Source organism: Lepisma saccharinum, chromosome 7 (assembly GCF_977018435.1).
Source record: "Lepisma saccharinum chromosome 7, izLepSacc3.1, whole genome shotgun sequence".
NCBI classification, from domain to species: domain Eukaryota; kingdom Metazoa; phylum Arthropoda; class Insecta; order Zygentoma; family Lepismatidae; genus Lepisma; species Lepisma saccharinum.
In genome coordinates, this window is record NC_139235.1 from 97,364,002 (window position 1) to 97,382,476 (window position 18,475).

The 18,475-nt window shown below is 37.4% G+C and overlaps 1 protein-coding gene across 5 annotated transcripts in view; it reads right to left on the reverse strand.

Annotated features, from left to right (window-relative positions):
- The window catches only part of Cpr (Cytochrome P450 reductase), a 136,072-nt gene that overhangs the window by 18,189 nt on the left and 99,408 nt on the right, over positions 1-18,475 (reverse strand). For all 5 annotated transcript variants that reach the window (XM_083125700.1, XM_083125703.1, XM_083125701.1 and 2 more), the window contains exons 4-10: positions 17,329-17,478; positions 15,279-15,403; positions 14,025-14,213; positions 12,070-12,197; positions 9,920-10,027; positions 3,696-3,829; positions 2,252-2,449 (exon numbers count right to left, since the gene is read on the reverse strand). In XM_083125700.1, the coding sequence (XP_082981826.1) occupies positions 2,252-2,449; positions 3,696-3,829; positions 9,920-10,027; positions 12,070-12,197; positions 14,025-14,213; positions 15,279-15,403; positions 17,329-17,478 (1,032 nt within the window). The remainder of the gene's footprint in view (positions 1-2,251; positions 2,450-3,695; positions 3,830-9,919; positions 10,028-12,069; positions 12,198-14,024; positions 14,214-15,278; positions 15,404-17,328; positions 17,479-18,475) is intronic.

Genomic DNA, 18,475 nt, shown 5'->3' on the forward strand with positions numbered 1-18,475 from the left:
ATTCCAGTATTAAAATGACAAAAACCAGGGTGGCCACTCTAGGACCATTATAAAATTCAAGTATAATTCCAGATTTTCAAGGCGAACTTTCCAAAAATTTAAGGGTACAATCACATGTTTTCTCTATTTCAAACTTATGTATCACTGCCTCTCAACAGCAACATACACACAAATATACAGGGTGTCATTTTAATGGCACCCACGGAAACTTATAGAGGACATCAAGACAAACAACTTTTCTCAGTAACATTTTTCTCGGTGTATCGTTTCAACGCTACAGTCATTCAAAAAAAGCCAGTTTTGCCACCTGAATGCTGGCAACCACACACAACATTTCATTGCATTTGTGACATCATATCCCGTTGTGAAGCGATGCGTTCCAACTTTGCCAGGAACACACATATTCTGTGAAAAATGACATAGCTACAATGAGCCACATTATGTACCGTGAAACAAAATGAGAAACCATGTTCTGTAACCCAACAGGAAGTAAACAAACAATACGAAAAATGGTAGAAAGAAAATAGAATTCAAGTGGAAGTGGTCATATCAAATTTTGTCTCAGCTTGTATGTCAAACATTTGCACATCTAGTGTTACCAAGTTGGCATCTATAATTTAGTCTATCCACTTCGTCCTTCTGATACTAGTTGTCTGTGACACACTGAACAGATGACAAAATAGAAATGAAAGAACTCAAAATTCCAAAGGTAAGCAACACACAATATAATGTACTCATATATTCAGGGTATTATGAGGTAAGTGGCAAAAATTACAGGGATATAAGTAGTAGTAATACAAGCTCTCCGATGACTGTTTATCTATGCACCAGATACACATGTAATAGTTTGCAACTGAACAGGGCAGTACATTCACTACTGATTCATCATTACATTGTTACTGTGGTTGTACATGTTTTAGCCGTAATGTAACAACGTGAACCTCGGATACTTCAGTTATCAGCACAAAAGTACCACAAGGCATCTGGACACAAACCTGCAGATATCAACCTTGCAACGAAATTTGCAAATATTTGACATGTAGCTGGGCGTAAACAGCCACATCTTAAGCTGTAAGTCCAATAAAATTCATTGTTGTTGATATTTGACATGTAGGCTGAGACAAAATCCGATATTGACACTTCTCTTTGAATACGTTTTTTACCACTTCTCATATCCTTGGTTCACTTCCCCCTTCCCCTGAGATGACTGCTGATCTTCGGCTGGTAGACTATGATGTTCGGTCTACTGGACGCGTTTCTTGCTTAGTTTTACAGCTAATAATGTGGTTGGTAGTTTGTAATTTTTCACAAAATTTGTTTGTTCCTTGCAACCCTGCTGTGCGCTGTTTCGCCGCAGGAAATGACGTCACAGATACGATCAAATGTTGTGTTGGGTTGCCAGCATCCAGGTGGCAAAACTGCCTTTTTTGGATGGCTGTAGTGTCGAATTGACGCACCAACGAGAAAAATTGTTTGTTTTGATGTCCTCTATACGAATCTGTAATCCGTGGGCACCATTAAAATGACACCCTGTTTATATAACAAATATAACAATATAATATTAATTATAAATAAAACAACAAAGGGTTTGTGCAATATCAAAGTAACAAAAATTATAATTCAATCCAATTAAATGGTATATATCTTTACAACTCCTAAAGTTCAAAGTTTTCATTTTCCATTTCACATACTCAAGACTCAAAGTAAATCTATAAACACAAGTCACAAATGTTACAGGACATATCAATCTATGAAAAATTGTTAATTGTACGAGAATTCAAACTCAAATGCACCTAATAAACTTCAAGACATCTTATCTTGCATTAACCATCCGGCTGTCAGATTGTTCTGTAAATGACACTAACAAAATAAACTGCTTGACAGAATTCAGTTTTATTTTCCTTCCTTGATAAAAATAACAGTTAAACTGTGAAAAACTTGCCTTCTAGCATTTATAAATACATATGCAGAATTCCCGAAGCCAATAATTCATGCAGAATTCCCAGAATTCAATGAATTCCTGATTACTAGCCACCCTGAAATGTCAATGACTAAGTAAAATGAATCTCTATATAATCGAACAGTACCAATTATTACAATTATTGTAATGGTGCCATGTTTTGATGCAAGATATGATTTAATAAACAGCTCTCCCTGAACTCTTATAACTTTGATAATAGTACATCTACAAAAAAAAAAAAAAATCGCTCATGATACGAAACGGATGCATCCAAAGTTAAAAACCACGTACCTTTGGTGAAGAAGAAATGGAGTAGTATCTTGCTTGCAGACGAGGGAGAAGTTCGCAGAGATGATCTAAGGCTGGTTTACAAGATGGTAGATCTTCCATGATGTGGACAATATTTCGGTTGTCCTTTATTATCCAATCATTGTACATTTTCTTCCCTTCAGCGCTCGTTCCAGACATCAAACGCAACTTCTCCTGCTCCTGTACGCACATATAACACACAATTGTTTAGCCATCTTCATATCATTATAAGAGAAAATAAAGAATTTTTATGCACTACATATTCATATAAATGAATATATTCATTTCTAGGTTCAAAGTGAATATGACCAAATATAAATAATTGCGGCAAGTTCTATTCTAAGACACCTATTCACTGTAATTATTCCTTGCATTATTATATGTACGGAAATTTGTAAAAATGGCAAAATAACTAAACATGATATAATTTCCAATCTTAAGAATTGGGGATGGACAACTGATAAGTTACCAACGTTATGAAGTTAAAATGTTCCTTGAAGAATCTGAAAGAACTCCTTGTTTAACTTCTTAATTAACATATGTGACCATATGAATGAAATGGGTTTTGCCTCAGAAAATAGAAACTGTGTACAGAGGATATACAATTTACCTTTTTTCAGGGAACTAAGGCAAAAAATTAAAAAATAAAATTAACGTCATGAAATGTACAATTGGGGTTGAATGTATTTCAACATTTACTTTATAAAACCCTGTTACACGCTACATTCATCTAAAAATACCAAAATGGCACAGAATTACCGAGATTGTATGCTAAAATGTAAAGAAATTTAGATTATAAAAAGCTAAAGTGTTCCCCTGTGCATAGCACCACACCATGAAGGTGTATAGGGGGTGTGGGGGTAACGCCCCACACTTTCTTGATCTGGTCGTGAGTGGGGGTGATGTGATCAGCATCACGCCCCCAGGTACTCATGTTATTCGACGCTGGGTAGGCGCCGGAGCCGCTTCCACCGTTAGAAAAATATAATAACATTTTTAAACTGATAAAATACATTATTTACATACAAACAGGATAAATTTAAACTTGTTGATATTAGAATAATTAAAATATAGGTTAAATTCTTACGATTTATGCCTCTTCTTACTGGAAGACAATTAAAAAGGCAAAAATTCAGTGCTATTATGTAATACAAGGTTCTCTGTGGCTCAAGTAATTTAATTGAAAATATACAAACGAGATATTTTTCATATTTAGTGTTTAAATTCTATTATAGCTATTGAAATCTTTTCAACATACTAAAACTTTAACAGCCATTTGTTTATTATTCTACAGTTTTCTTTAAAAAGTTTATTAGACATATTTCAGCAGTACAATAACAGTAAATAAATTTTACAGATTTCAGGGTGTTTAAATAATTCTACAACAATGCTTTCTCCTTGCTGCAAAGGGCAAAAGGGCACTTACCTCAGGATCTTTGGTGTATTCAATAAGCTCCTTGAGTATATGAGTTCTTGGGTTGCAGGTGACATCCAGATAATGCATCAAGGCAGTTCTGTACGAGCAGGGGCAAGGGAACGGATGCTTCTTACTCGAGTCCTCTGAAGAAAGAAGAAAAGATTGTAAAATATAGACCGAGATAAATGTATTTAACAGTAACTTTATAAGATTTTATGCTTCAGTTTGATGTTTTCCAGAAGAATTTTAAGGTGTGAAAATTTTGTATAATTATACAGACACGTACAATACATCTAAGTGGAGTACTACCACCACAGGTCCAGCCCAAGGACACAAAAGGTATTCACAAACCTAGGAAGTGATCTACAAATGTTATAGTAATGGTGTTATTCAGTGTATAACACCTAACCGCTCATTTGCTGGTAGTGACTGCTAACATTCACTTATATGCATCAAGGACATTGCAAAGATATTTCATTTATTGATCGTCAGGTCCCCAACTCCCTATGTTGTTGCAGATTATCAACATATCAATACTAAATAAATACGGAGAAACTAGTACTCACTTTTATCCGCGAAGCTGTTTTTTCTGCTTTTTCGATTAATTTCAGTGGCCACTGCCACCATCCTCGTTGGAACTTGCTGCGCTGTTGCTTGGCGTGCGTCTTTTGTTCGTAGTTCTCTGGCTGCCGTTAGGTGCGCTGCTAGGTGCGCTGTGCATCTTGGTGCGTCGTCTGCTATTTCCGGGCGATAACTGCTGCAGTAGTGGAATCCAAGTATGGTGCGCTTGCCCGCTATCGATGTTTAGTTCGTGCGGGAAGTGCATTATGGCGTGCGTTTCCTTGATTTTGGTGTCTATGAGCGTGTGGGCAGTGTGTTTGACTCGAACCTTTTGAATTTTATGGCTATTGTATTTGATATGTCTAGCAAGACCAGTAGTGGGTTGGGCTTTTTTCGCATCTGCTAGGTGTTGTTGGATTCTTTCATTGACAGATCTGATGGACCTGCCGATGTAATGAGCCTTGCATTCACACTCTGCATCATATACACCTGGGTTGTCAAGGGGGGAGAGGAAGTACCGTTTGTGCTTGTTCAGTTTATCAGTTATTTTGGAGTTGGGTTTGTGCGCTACTTTGATGCCAAATGGGAGAAGGGCTTTGGCTATGCGGTTGGAAGTGGTGGGATGGTAGGGGAAGGCAAACCATTTATATTGGTCGCTGGGGGTTGGTTGTGGCTGGGTTGCTTGTGGATGGGTTGATTGTGGTAGGTTAGGGTGTCTGACCTGTATTTCTGCCTTACTGCACCAAGTGGAAAGTTGTGATTCAGTGTAGCCATGTTTCAGGGCTATTTCTGTGATGGTGGCTATCTCCTCTCGTAGATCCTCTTCTTTGCCACAGTAGGAGAAGGCTCTTCGATAAAAGTTTAGCCACACATTGGCTTTTTGCTTAGGGGGATGGCTAGAGAGAGCATGTATGTACTGGTTGCCTGCATCCGGTTTTCTGTAGACGGTGGTTGTGAATTTGTTAAGTGCACGGCTGATGGTGATGTCCAGGAAGTTGATTTTACCAAGTTTTTCATGTTCTACGGTGAAGTTGAGCCTGGGGTGGATGCTATTTAGTTTGTTCACTAGGAGGTTGAGTTCTTCTGCCTTTTTGTATACAACTATTGTGTCGTCCGCGTACCTTCCATATCGGATGTGTTGTAGTTCTGGAGTATGGAGTATCTCTTTTTCAGCCAGGTGCATGACGATGTTGGCTAAAGGAGCTGATAGCGGGTTGCCCATCGCAAGGCCCTCGGATTGGTTGTAGAACTTATCTTCAAACTGAAAGTAATTGTGTTTTAGACAAACTTCCAATAGTCTGGTTATCTCTTGTACCTCTAGGGCCGGGATTCTGTTGGTTGTCAGCCATCTTTCCACCGAACGCAGTGCTAGGTCTATGGGGATTGAACTGTACATATCTACTATATCAATGCTGGCTAATTTTGCACTGTCAGCTTGCACTATTGAAGTTACCAGATTTTTAGCATCGGCACTGTTGCGGAACACGTATGTAAGTTTGTGGTTGAAATGAGATATTTTGTTTTTTAGCCAGTTTGTTAGGTGAACTGTGGGGTAATTGAAGCCAGCTATTATAAGTCGCATGGGGATTCCAGGTTTATGAGTTTTAGGAATGCCATAGGCAATGGCAGGTGAAGGGTGGGGATTGAGGAGGAATTTGTGGTCTTGTTCACTAAGTATGGCACTAGTTTTCACTGCATTTTTCACAATTCTATTGTACCTGTCTGTGGGGTCTTTTTTTTGATGACACTGTACGAGTCACTGTTTAGTTTGTCTATCACTTTCGTGGAGTAATCACCTTTGTGCATGATTACGAACTGGTTTGTTTTGTCAGACTTTAGACACCAAACATCATTGGTGTTCAGCCATTTGCCAAAATCGGAGAGGACAGAAGAGATTTCTTGGTGCACTGGATTAGGTTTCCTGGTTTCACTGTTGGTCATAACTTTTTGAAAAATTCCGGCTGCTGACGTTCTGATGTTTTCCGAATCTTGGGGTTTGGGAGCAAAACAAGCTGCTTTTTCTGCCGCACATATGAGGTCGAGGGTGGGTGGCTTACTGTTTTGTACATTAAACTTATCGCCGTAGGCAAGGAGTTCCTTGAATTTGTTGGGGATTGAGAGATTTGACAGATTTATTATGTTTTTTCCATGTCCGTCATCTGGGTTGATTGCATTCGCACTCGGCCACGTTCCTCCCAAGTGGTGAAGTTTGTTGCGTAAAGACCTAGTTTTTTCCCCTACCATCCCACCACTTCCAACCGCATAGCCAAAGCCCTTCTCCCATTTGGCATCAAAGTAGCGCACAAACCCAACTCCAAAATAACTGATAAACTGAACAAGCACAAACGGTACTTCCTCTCCCCCCTTGACAACCCAGGTGTATATGATGCAGAGTGTGAATGCAAGGCTCATTACATCGGCAGGTCCATCAGATCTGTCAATGAAAGAATCCAACAACACCTAGCAGATGCGAAAAAAGCCCAACCCACTACTGGTCTTGCTAGACATATCAAATACAATAGCCATAAAATTCAAAAGGTTCGAGTCAAACACACTGCCCACACGCTCATAGACACCAAAATCAAGGAAACGCACGCCATAATGCACTTCCCGCACGAACTAAACATCGATAGCGGGCAAGCGCACCATACTTGGATTCCACTACTGCAGCAGTTATCGCCCGGAAATAGCAGACGACGCACCAAGATGCACAGCGCACCTAGCAGCGCACCTAACGGCAGCCAGAGAACTACGAACAAAAGACGCACGCCAAGCAACAGCGCAGCAAGTTCCAACGAGGATGGTGGCAGTGGCCACTGAAATTAATCGAAAAAGCAGAAAAAACAGCTTCGCGGATAAAAGTGAGTACTAGTTTCTCCGTATTTATATACTACCGCGTCTCTCTTTTCCCAATCATGAATATCAATACTAGGTTAGTATTTTATTACACTGATGGTAATAATGGAACCTTATACCTAATAAACATGATTAATGGAATTAAAACATTCCATTCTTAACATATGGTTAAGAAACTTTAACAATGAGGACAGAAATGAGAAAAGAGTGCAGGCAACAGATGGTTTCATAAATCCTGTCCCATTATTTAGTGTGCTACACCAGTGTATATAATGGCAGACACACATTTGTGTACTATACCTGCCGCAAAATTAGTTTGGTATTGACGCTTGAGAAGCACGTGGAGAAAGCGGGTCTACTTTACTGCGGCAGGGTGGGATGCTGGCATGCGAGCCAATGAAAATCGTCCCAGTGCTTCACCCAAGCTCTGGTTACCTAGCAACAGAAAACGTTTATCACAGTGTTGCCACTTATCGGGCGATTGTTCTTGCGATCAGTTTTCATGTTGTTGGGACAGGACGTGTTGTTTGTTGCGTTGCTGTGATATTTTAACCGGTCCGTTTGTTTAGTGTTTGCTGAATTTAGAGTATTCTTTGTTGTATATAGCATATTGTTTTAGTGTGTTTTTTTTTGTACATAATTTTTTGCTTGAGTGTGTCGTGTGCTTGTGTGAAGAATGTCAAGCACAGGAGGCAATACTCGAGGAATTCCTCTCAAAGGCCAAACGTGGGAAAACGTTTGTTCTCTGCGCAAACATTTTGAGCAAGAGAGAAACAATGGGGGTCCAATCATTTCTGTAAATAAAGTTCTGGACAGGACTGCTGCTGCTGTCGGCGTGTCTAAGAACACTATTGATACCATGGGGAAAGAAGAATATAATGTGGTAGAAATAAATCAATGCGAGGCTTCAAAACTGGAAACCCCAGGAAAGAAGAGGAATATCAGTAAACGCGTAACAAATTTAGATACCTTTCAGCAAGATGCTATTCGTCGCCATATTTACTCTTATTATAGGAGGAAAGTTCATCCCACTGTAGGGAAACTGCGCATTTCGTTGAAAGATTCGGGACTTTTCAAGGTGGGAAAACATCTTTAAGGACAGTCATAAAATCTCTGGGATTCTCATACAAAACAAATAATGTATGCAAAATAAAGTAAAGTATGGAGGCATATTGGGATGTGGAGGTAGGGCTCCACACATTCTCGACCTCGACCATATTATGGAGGTGATGCGGTGATGTGGTTCACCAACCGCCTTTGCCCCAGGTTTGGCCCAGGTACTCCGGAGTCGCTAGGGATATTTAATTGATTGATTCATTTGTTGTTTTAAGTTCACTTTATGCACGGGAAGGCTAATCGGTACTGGACCTACAGTTTAAAGTGGTGTCCGAACCACTGTGCCATGTGCCTCCACCGGGTATCGAACCCCTTGATTACAAGGCGACGACGGTACCACTACCCCATCGAGGAGGCCTGCTAAGGATATTTGAAAGAGTTCCCCAAACCACCGCGGGTCTCCCGCATAAAAGTCAGACGCCTCACCAACTGGACTTTGTGCAATTCAGTTGCGGTATAATTGAAAGATGGGCAGACTTTAACGGCGACTTCAGAAAGAAATGATTATTGAAAGTGTATATATTCAATATTTTCAGAATGAATTGAAAAGGTAACCTGTAAACAATGCTCGTTTCGTTAATTCGTTCATGTTGTAAGGGAGATGGAAATGAAGAGAGAAAACAATAACACATTCATCATTGTTGTCATCATTGTTATTCCGTTTTCCTCGAAAAACAATAACACATTTCATCATTGTTGTTCTTTTTTATAACACGTTTTCCTCGACACAGCGTCAGAATGCTGCACTGCGTACCGTACCGCATGATATGGCAACACCGTGACGCGTGTTCCTTCAGTTCTCAATACCAAACTAATTTTGCGGAGCATATAGGGTGAATTTTCTTAGACCCTTAGAACACCAAAATGTGATATTAACTCCATTTCTTGTACAGGGTGCAGCAACATTCATAGTGTAATTTGAGTAGGAAATAACAATGATGCTGGCCACATTGTCATTATACTGTGAACGAACTGTCATTTGCAGTAGACTGTGCAGTGTGGTGGATTTCTTGCAACGGATTTTTCTCCAGAAAGAGATTTCCTGTTATGTTGACATGTGGCCACCAGCTCTGTCCCTGGATACTGTCTCTTCGAACTACTTATGGGGTTTTCTTAAGCATGAAGTATTCCAAGCATGTCCTATCATGATCTTGGAAATTCTTGATGCTGTTACCAGTATCCAAACAAGTTTGGAAGAATGTTTGGTGTGCCATGCTACTCATTTGCAAGGGATCATACAATAAAAATGCTTTTTTCCATATATAATTCAGACTTTAAATTTGCTACGAATGCTGCCACACCTGGAACAATGAACCAAAGTATAGAGGGGAAAAAAAAACAAAAAAAAAAAAAAACCCTTCTACCCTTTCAATTGGGGCCAAAAGGAAGCATGCTTCACTCTGCCCCTCCCCTCCACATGTGAGTATGATGCACATGTCCTTTTGCCTGTGGTCTCACTATAGAGATAAAACAACATGCATATCAAGTCAAACAATGGTAATAATAACTATAGCCTCTGAATGCACATGTCATTATTTGTAAATAGTTATCCTATGCAAAGCAAACCAACAGCAAATTACAAAATGTTGGAATAGAATTTACTTTATCAACGAGAGAACGGTCAATCTCACCCATGCCAAATAAAACAAATTTTCACTTCATATAAAATCATGTAGCATGGTACTTCTACAGTTACTCACCATCCAAATTTGTTAACGTTATCACAGTGTCGAGGTCCACTTCCAAAAGTTCACCAATTCTTTTAACCAGACCTTCATCGTTGATGGGATATACTGCCACGTGGTCACCTGAAAGATAATCAACTGCTGAGTGCACATCGCGACACTGACTGACAGTTAAACTGATATTATTCGTAAATGGTGTGTATTAATAAATATCTCGACCCAAGAAATAATATATAGAATAAAGTACATAGTAATTTGTAGATATCAGAATCATCACTTGTGAAAGTACATTAATCTTGTAATCAATGAATGGTGTTTATTAGGCTCTAAAGAAGGAAACAAAATATATGTACTGATGAGGTGAAGCTCACACGAAAGGAAAGGTAATACGTAAAATGTAAATACACTTAAATTTAACTTGGATTTGAAATTTAATATATTTTATGGCCAAAAATAGCAAACATTTTGTGTAGAAAAATATATAAAATACTAATCATGTTAAACCATAAATAGTGTCATTATCATTAAATAAACATGGCAGCTGATATTTTACAAATTACCATTAAATAAACCACCAAAATCTACAAAGACTATAAAAATATTTAAGTTATAATTATACATACATCCAGAATGTTATAATTTTCACTGGAAGAAAAGTTACTGACATTATTATCCAGTAGTTTCATTAACATAGTAGGTTCATATATACAGTATCAGAAACAGAAATAGAAAATGATTTAAAATGAAAAAAAAAAACCTTCGAAAATGTTTTTGTAAAATAAAATCATAATTTTTATCCACCCTGTCTACAACCTTTATGTTGAGCTGGCCAGTTAATCTCATTAGATAACTTTCACGAGCAAGCAGAAATTTGCACAGAAAACTGAAAATGAATGTGCCAACACTTCGACGTCACTGTTGAATATTTCTTACTTTTATGCATGGCACCCGGAAGGTAGAAGAGCCATGATATAATGCTAGTGTTAACTAATAGCAATCTACAAGACATCAACTGTAGTAGGAGATTTTATATGCCTCTCTTTACAGTATACTTTATGGAAACATTTAGTCTTTTGTATGTTAACTTGTACAAATAATGGGCTCTTTCATTTTGGCGAGATGTTATGCTTCAGACTAGTAGTATCTTTTTTTTTTTATACACACTTAAAAACATTTTACTTTTCCCTACTGGTTTTTCTTGTATGTACGCATTGCTTGCATGATAGAATTATTTTCCTGTAGTTTACGGTTATTACAAGCATAAGAAAACAGTTTTTTGACGTTTCAGGAGATTATGTGGGACAAACAGCAAGGAAAATGGCAATAAGATGGCACGAACATGATTTGGACATTATAAATCTAAACCCAAGAACAGGTTTGTCAACTCATATCATCGAAGAGAAGCATTTGATTAAAAAGAGAAGGGTTTTAAAAAGATTAACGGGAAACACAGAGTTGAATGTCTGGGAAGCCTCGTTCAATGCAGAAGAACACTGGAATAAGTTAAATAATGGAAATGGTAACATAGATCCAGTGTGAAGTTTTCTTTTTCACAAATGGAGTAAGCCACCATCTTTAAAATTTAATGTAACAGAAAACATCAAGAGACTTTGTGAAAACAATGATGAATTTGAATTACCTGATGATATTTGGGATTCATAATTAAAAAAAAAAAAAAAAAAATTCTAAAATAAAAATAAAATAGACTGCTTTTTTCACAGTTAAGTTGCTATATTACAACAATGTAACATTGACAACATCCATTATATAACAGATTCTTTTTGTTTAAAAATTACTAACCATTGTTATAACTGTATCTTTAGTCAAAATGAAAATAAATGTCTGATGAAAGGAGCGTGTGTTCTCCTGAAACGTCACAAAGAAAAAACTGTTTTCTTATGCTTGTAATAACCGTAAACTACAGGAAAATAATTTTCCCTACTGGTTTAAAAGTTTAAAAAAAAAGAATTAGTTACTTCATTGGTACAATTTTCATTAGTAAATAAAGGAGAACACATTAGCATGGCACAAAGTAAACAAAACAGGATTGACATTACATGAGAGGGGGAGGAAGTAAGGGAGAAGCACAGAGGGAGGGGGGGGGCAATTTCACATGAGCATTGCTTACAGAAATTTTCTGATATATAAAGCTTCTGTAGCCTTACCTGTATCATATCTGATCCTGGAGCCCTCAATATCAAATTCAATGTGCATGCACGATCGATCTCCGTTCTTGTGAAGCTCACGGTTCACCTTCACTGGAGACAGGTATGGGTTCTTAGCATCAAATGGCCTGCAGGAAGACAAAAACAATCTTCACCGTGTCTCATCACATGTTGCATAATAATATTAACACACCCACAAACATTTCTACACTCTTAGCAAAATGAACAGCATGTGTGATTTAAGGAATCCAAAATCTAGTAAACAAATAAGCATTTCAGGAGTGAGTTCTAACAACAAAATTCTCTCACTGGTTTGAATTTGATCAACACTCCTGGGTAATACTTTTCTGAAATCCACGTTTCCCAAAGGCTTCACAAAAGATAACTGACAATATAAATTTTTAAATCTTGAATCCTGGGAATCGCATAGTGTTCATTGAATCTACAAACATTCTGCCATTACTGTGGATTAACTGGCAGTTATTTTAATATTCTGTTTATCTTCAGAACTGTAGCTGTAGATTGCTACATTTAGGGTGAAAACAGAATTTGGCTGGCCCTGAACCAAATTCATCCTTCCCTGTTTTGGGCATATGTTGCTATTCTCTTAGCAACAGAAGATTCACAGACAAGGAACATATGTGGATAGGACTCAAGATGATTCTGTCATCACTAGGGGGCAGATTTTTGCATATTTGCGAGTTTTCTTTTTTTACTTGTGGAAGATTCATCTGGTGAAGTTTTATGGAGCATATAAATGCACATTTGAGATGTTAGTGTATATTGGAGCTTAACATGCTTGTAATTACATTGTTATTCTTATTATTTGTATTTTAAGAATAAAGACCCACATAGTTTTGTACAAGCCACGTTAGCTTGTCATTAGGGCATCTGACTACCATGCGAGAGACCCGGGTTCGATCCCCAGCAGGGGTGAACCGGGATATTTTCCACCTGTTCAAGTGGCTCCGGTGCCCAACCAGCATCATATAAAGTGGGTACCTATAGGAAACTCTGGAGGGCAAAGGCAGCCAGGGGCATGGTGCTGAACACATCACCCACACCTTCAGCCATGATCAAGAAAGTGTGGGGCCCTAACTGCACACACCCTATATGCCTTCATGGCATGGTGCAAAGCACAGGGGGAACACTTGACTTTTTGTACTTTTTATAGTTTTGCACCATCAGCTGTCAATTACTAGTCCATGATAGTCTTTTTACTTGAGACCTTAACTTGATTGGCATTTTATGCTTTGTAAATTTGTCTTTATTCTTAAAATGCAAAAATAACAATGCAATAATTTTTAACTACCTTCTTTGAGAAATTAATTTACCAAGCCATGCAGGAAAAATGGATCTACTATTGACAAATCTTGTAATTAGATGGCAATCGCGTGACCTGGGGTGGTGGGTTAAAGCATTAATGTAGACCATAAAATACAATTTTTGGGGTGCATTTCTAAAAATCTTAATGCATATTTTTGCACATAAATCATCCCTTAGAGAACAACAAAGAATCAGCAGCACAATGTATAAAATACTCTCTTCAAACACTTGTTCATGAGGTATTTCTTTAGTATTTTTTTACCTACAAAGCATCACTTTTCTGCCCTACCCGTAGATTATAACCTGGGATCAGATCAATGCACTTGGCCACTGAAGCAACTTATTGAGAACAATTTCATAATTAATTTCTTCTTTATGAACTCTCAACTTATGACACATATTTACATTTCAAATACTTTATTTCCAGCCAAACTGTATATTTCTTTTGAGATTTGTTCTGGATTATCATGCTCCATTTGAATACTATTACAATAGCTTTTCAATTGCATCCTTCACAAGTGCACCACAGCGCATTTATGTTTTTTTATCTTGTTTTTTAGCATGCCGAGATTACGAAATTCTTTTTTAAGTGCAAGAAAATTTAAGTTTTCAGTGTGCATTAAACTTACGGCCTCTGGTTCTTGAATGAGTGCAGACGAGCCACCTCTCCAGTGTAGACCCTTTCGTTGTTGACTTCAGTGTGTACGGTGCACTTGTACTGGCGTGTGCTGAAGTCTTCTCCTGTGGCTTCTATGCCGAAGAAGTCGCAGACTGCCGGCCAAAATTTTTCCTTCCATGTGATGAAATCATCTTCAATGCTGGAGGATAAAAAAATATTCTAATTATTTTACATAGCCCCGTGTGGTAAATTGCATTAGGTTAGAAACAATGTAAACGTTCGACATTCCTCTGTAGTGAAACTACAGGCCAAAGAGCCTGCGCAGAACTGTGTCTCCCGTGCATCGTACTCCCTCGTAGAGGGGAGGGGTAGAGTGGAGCCTGAGTTGAACTGCTGAAGGGGAAGGTGCTAAGAGACTTTTGGCCAAAAGTTCTTTTCCTTGCGGTCGCAGTTTCGATCCATCTATCAACATTGAATCATTTCATTATTAATACCTAAAATAAGACAGGCAAAAATGTCCAAAATTTCAGAAGCTTCTTCGTTATTCCATGGCAGAAAAGAGGGAATGTGCAAGAAAGGACAATTGATTACACGAAATTGATGGAAGAAAAAAGGGGGGGAGTGAATAGAGTAGAACCTCGATTTTAAGCTTTCAGGGTGCAAGCTGAAAGAACTTAAAATGTGGGAAAATGTAAAATCTACAACAATTTGTTATGTTGGGACCATGAAGATTGAATGTATAATGGGAAACATAAAATCGAAGTTCCATTGTATTGGTCTGCTCTTTAGACTACGTACTCCTATTATATTAAATAGTCAGGATTTTTAACCACACATTCTTTCACTTGTCTCCACTGTACTTCCATTTGACATCTAAATTTTTACTGCAGATAACTTGCATGTGGTAATACAGACTGCAGTACAGAATCAATTTTTAGCATTTTTCCAGTCAGGGACATTGGTTCCCAAACAATAACCAAAAATAATGGAGTCTGAAAGCTAACAGATCCATTTATTCTCCATCCACAGCAATGAAATCAATGCAAGGAATCTTGTTGGTTAATTCCGATGGTAGCTATTGCATATGGATCTTATTTTATGAACTACCGTATATACTAAAGACAAGCTGAGCGGCACCTGGCATAATGCATTGTAAATTACTACAGAGAGAAGTGACCAAATATGTACTTCAGACAGTTGCTGCTAAACAGTCTTGTCTTAGACGCATCAACAATTGTTTTGAGGAAAAAGAGCAAACACTTACTTTGCATCGTCATCTCCGAGACCCAGCTCGTACACTCTTGTTGCTCCAAGCTCTGCGAGGCGTCGATCAACAAACTTCCCCATGTCGTTGTAATGCTCGTATGTTTTGTTTCCAAGGCCAAACACCTATTGAAAAGATTATTAATGCATTAAGAGCCATTTCATGTGAAAGTGGACAAACAAGGTCAATTCTATTTTTATTTACAGTATCACGGCTTTTAAATAACATTGTTTCAAACCTATTACTTTTTGTAGTAGAAGTGGGATTTTATGTGTGATGGATGTTTAGGCTTAATTTAGTTTCACTATGATACAGTATTATACCATAACAAAACTATATTAATTCAGATTTCGTTCTAATTGTTTCATTTATTGTTTATATACCTTAAGCTCTGAAGTATCCTACTTCTTTTCTGAAACAAACCTTAGTTTGAAGAATCTATTTATGATATTATATAGCCTTTGCATTGTTCCATAATCCTACATGTGCATGATGTCACACCCAAAGACTGAGCAAGGTCCTAAGTCAAGTCTGAGAAGTGTTACACCCGTCACAATTACAAAAAAATTATTTTCTGTAGCTGAAAATTGAGATATGAGAGGAATATTTAAAATTATATAACTTTCATCAAGGAAAATGAAATTACATGAATTGATACTTACATATTGAAGATACTAAGAAAATAATTTTAAAAATTAATTAAAATTTGTCTGAATGGCGCACCCATCACAATGGAATTGCCCGTAAGCAGAAAAACATACAATATTCATATTAAACACATGTTGGTTTATATTATACAAGGGCCATTCAGTGGAAAACCAGAAAAGTTGTATTAAAAATTGTGTGTACGACATATCATTGTGTGTCGCACAAAGGAACTTGGGAAACAGTTCTACAAGATGATGGCCTCCTTGAAACAATGAACAGTGAGGAGTTGGTAAGATTTTTGGTTAGCAAAGGCATGAAACCTATAGAAATTCAATATGGTGACAGGTGTACGAGTTGTGTCCAGTGTATGGATAAATTGAGAAGTTAGCGAACGGCATCACTAGTATGGAGGATTTTCCATGCCACGAAGACAGCATTACAGCTGTGGAGAATGTGATATGGAAAAACTGGCATGTCACAATCAAGGGAGTGGATATTAGTGTTGGATCAGGCCATCACATCATTCAAGATGAGCTAAAGTTCCTAAAAGTGTGTGCCAGTGCAAGCAATTGACATCACGTTGATGCTTGCCTAGAGATTCTGCATCAGTATGAGGCTGATGATGAAGCAATTGTGCAGCGTATCGTCACTGGGGATGAGAGCTGGGTACAATTCAGATTTTCAAGTCTTTGGCCCACTGAAGGATACGCTGAGTGGAGTACAGTTTTGGGATTACGACAAGATTTCTGTGGTGTTGAACAAGTGGCTGCGCACCAATCTGATATAATCCATCTCTCACATTATCTATGGGCTGGCCAAGCACTGGTGCATCGAACTAGAAGGGCACTATGTTGAACAGTGACAATTTAATAATCTCAGTATTTTGCCATAAATATTCGATAAACAAAAAAAAAAAAATCAGTTTTCCTTTGAACACACCTTGTATTTCAAATTGTTCAGAGAAGTTGTAAAATGTTTACCAAGCTGCTACACTAAGACAAAGATAAAACTAAAGTATAATTCAAGGTTTTCAGGGTGAAATTTTCAAAAAATCAGGTCAAATATTTATAACAATTAATTTGTGTTACAAATACTTCTTTGTACACGAGAAAGACAAAAACTGCACTAACGAATTTCATGGGAAGTTAATAAAAAATATTATTGGTATTGATTTTTATAAAATTTTCAACAAAGCAAGGCCTGCTTCCAGAACAAAAGTGAATAACAGAACACCACGAGCCAGCGTAACATCAAACCCACTCACAATTTCAGTAAGATTGGGAAATTTCACTTTGCACCATCTCATGATTATATGTAGGTTAACACAGTGGTACCTTAATCTAAGGAAAATAGTTTCTTGATGCACATTTTCGAAGGCTTGTTACAGTTGGACAATACTTACAGCATAATTGACTCCGCTTAGATCACAGTCTCCATTCTGCAGCCACTCATAATACTCCTGAGCATTATCTGTGGGGTCTCCTTCTCCATATGTTGCCATGCAGAAGACAGCCAACGAATTTGGAATGTCTTTAAGATTTGCCAACTCTTCCTGGTGGGGAAATAAAGTTTGAATAGGAGTACATAAAAAAAACTGAAAATAGCACATAGAAAATTGATTGTTATGATTAACACATGATTAACACTACAGTAAGTTTGAAATGATTTGGTAACAAATTGTGCCCCTTTGTTCAGCATGTGAAGTATTATAATAATTAGTGTCTGACACAAACTGGAAAAATAGTGAGGCAAAAGGCACTAAACTGTCAAAAAAGACATAATAATAATCACTAAAAAAGAACATAATAGGCAATAGCTTGTAATGTTGTGAATAATAAAAACCCTAAAATTCAGAATTCATATCCAAAAACATTCCATGACATGAACAAGCTTAATTTCCTAAAATAGACAGATGAGCAGATAATTTTCACTCCTCAAAATAAAAAAGTATTATATATTTATGCATTAATTGTTAGTTTTCAGAAGAGAAAAATGTTAAAAACTTTGTTCTATAATGTTCTCTGAAATAATATAGGACCAGTAGTGCATATCAATAATTGTTACAAACAACTCTGTCATTGCAACATATTAAAAATAATTTTAAATTCATAAAAAAAATTCTTCCAACTCTGCATGAAGGTATTAGGACATATTTAAATTTGCAGAGCTGCAGAGTTGCCTAACCATTAAAAATCTAGGTATTTCCAATCTCCTCTTCCTCATGCCCTCCTAGTCTGCCTGTGGAAAAATCTAAACAAGGCACCTGAATAGTCAAATTTAGACTAAGGCCAGCTGCACTGGAGCAAAAAATAACATAGATCGAGAATGTGTGGGACCCTACCCCCACATCCCCTAAATGTGCCTGCATGACACTGTGCTATATGCAGGGGGAATTTTACCTTCATGTTTAACAACTATAGTCATTCATCACATTTTTAGTACAGGGGTCAAAGTACAAATTATAAGAGGATATGTTATGCTTAAAAACCTATTTTTGTTATTTTGAGGACTATGTTAAATTCAAATATCTTTCCATTTTATGCAAGATA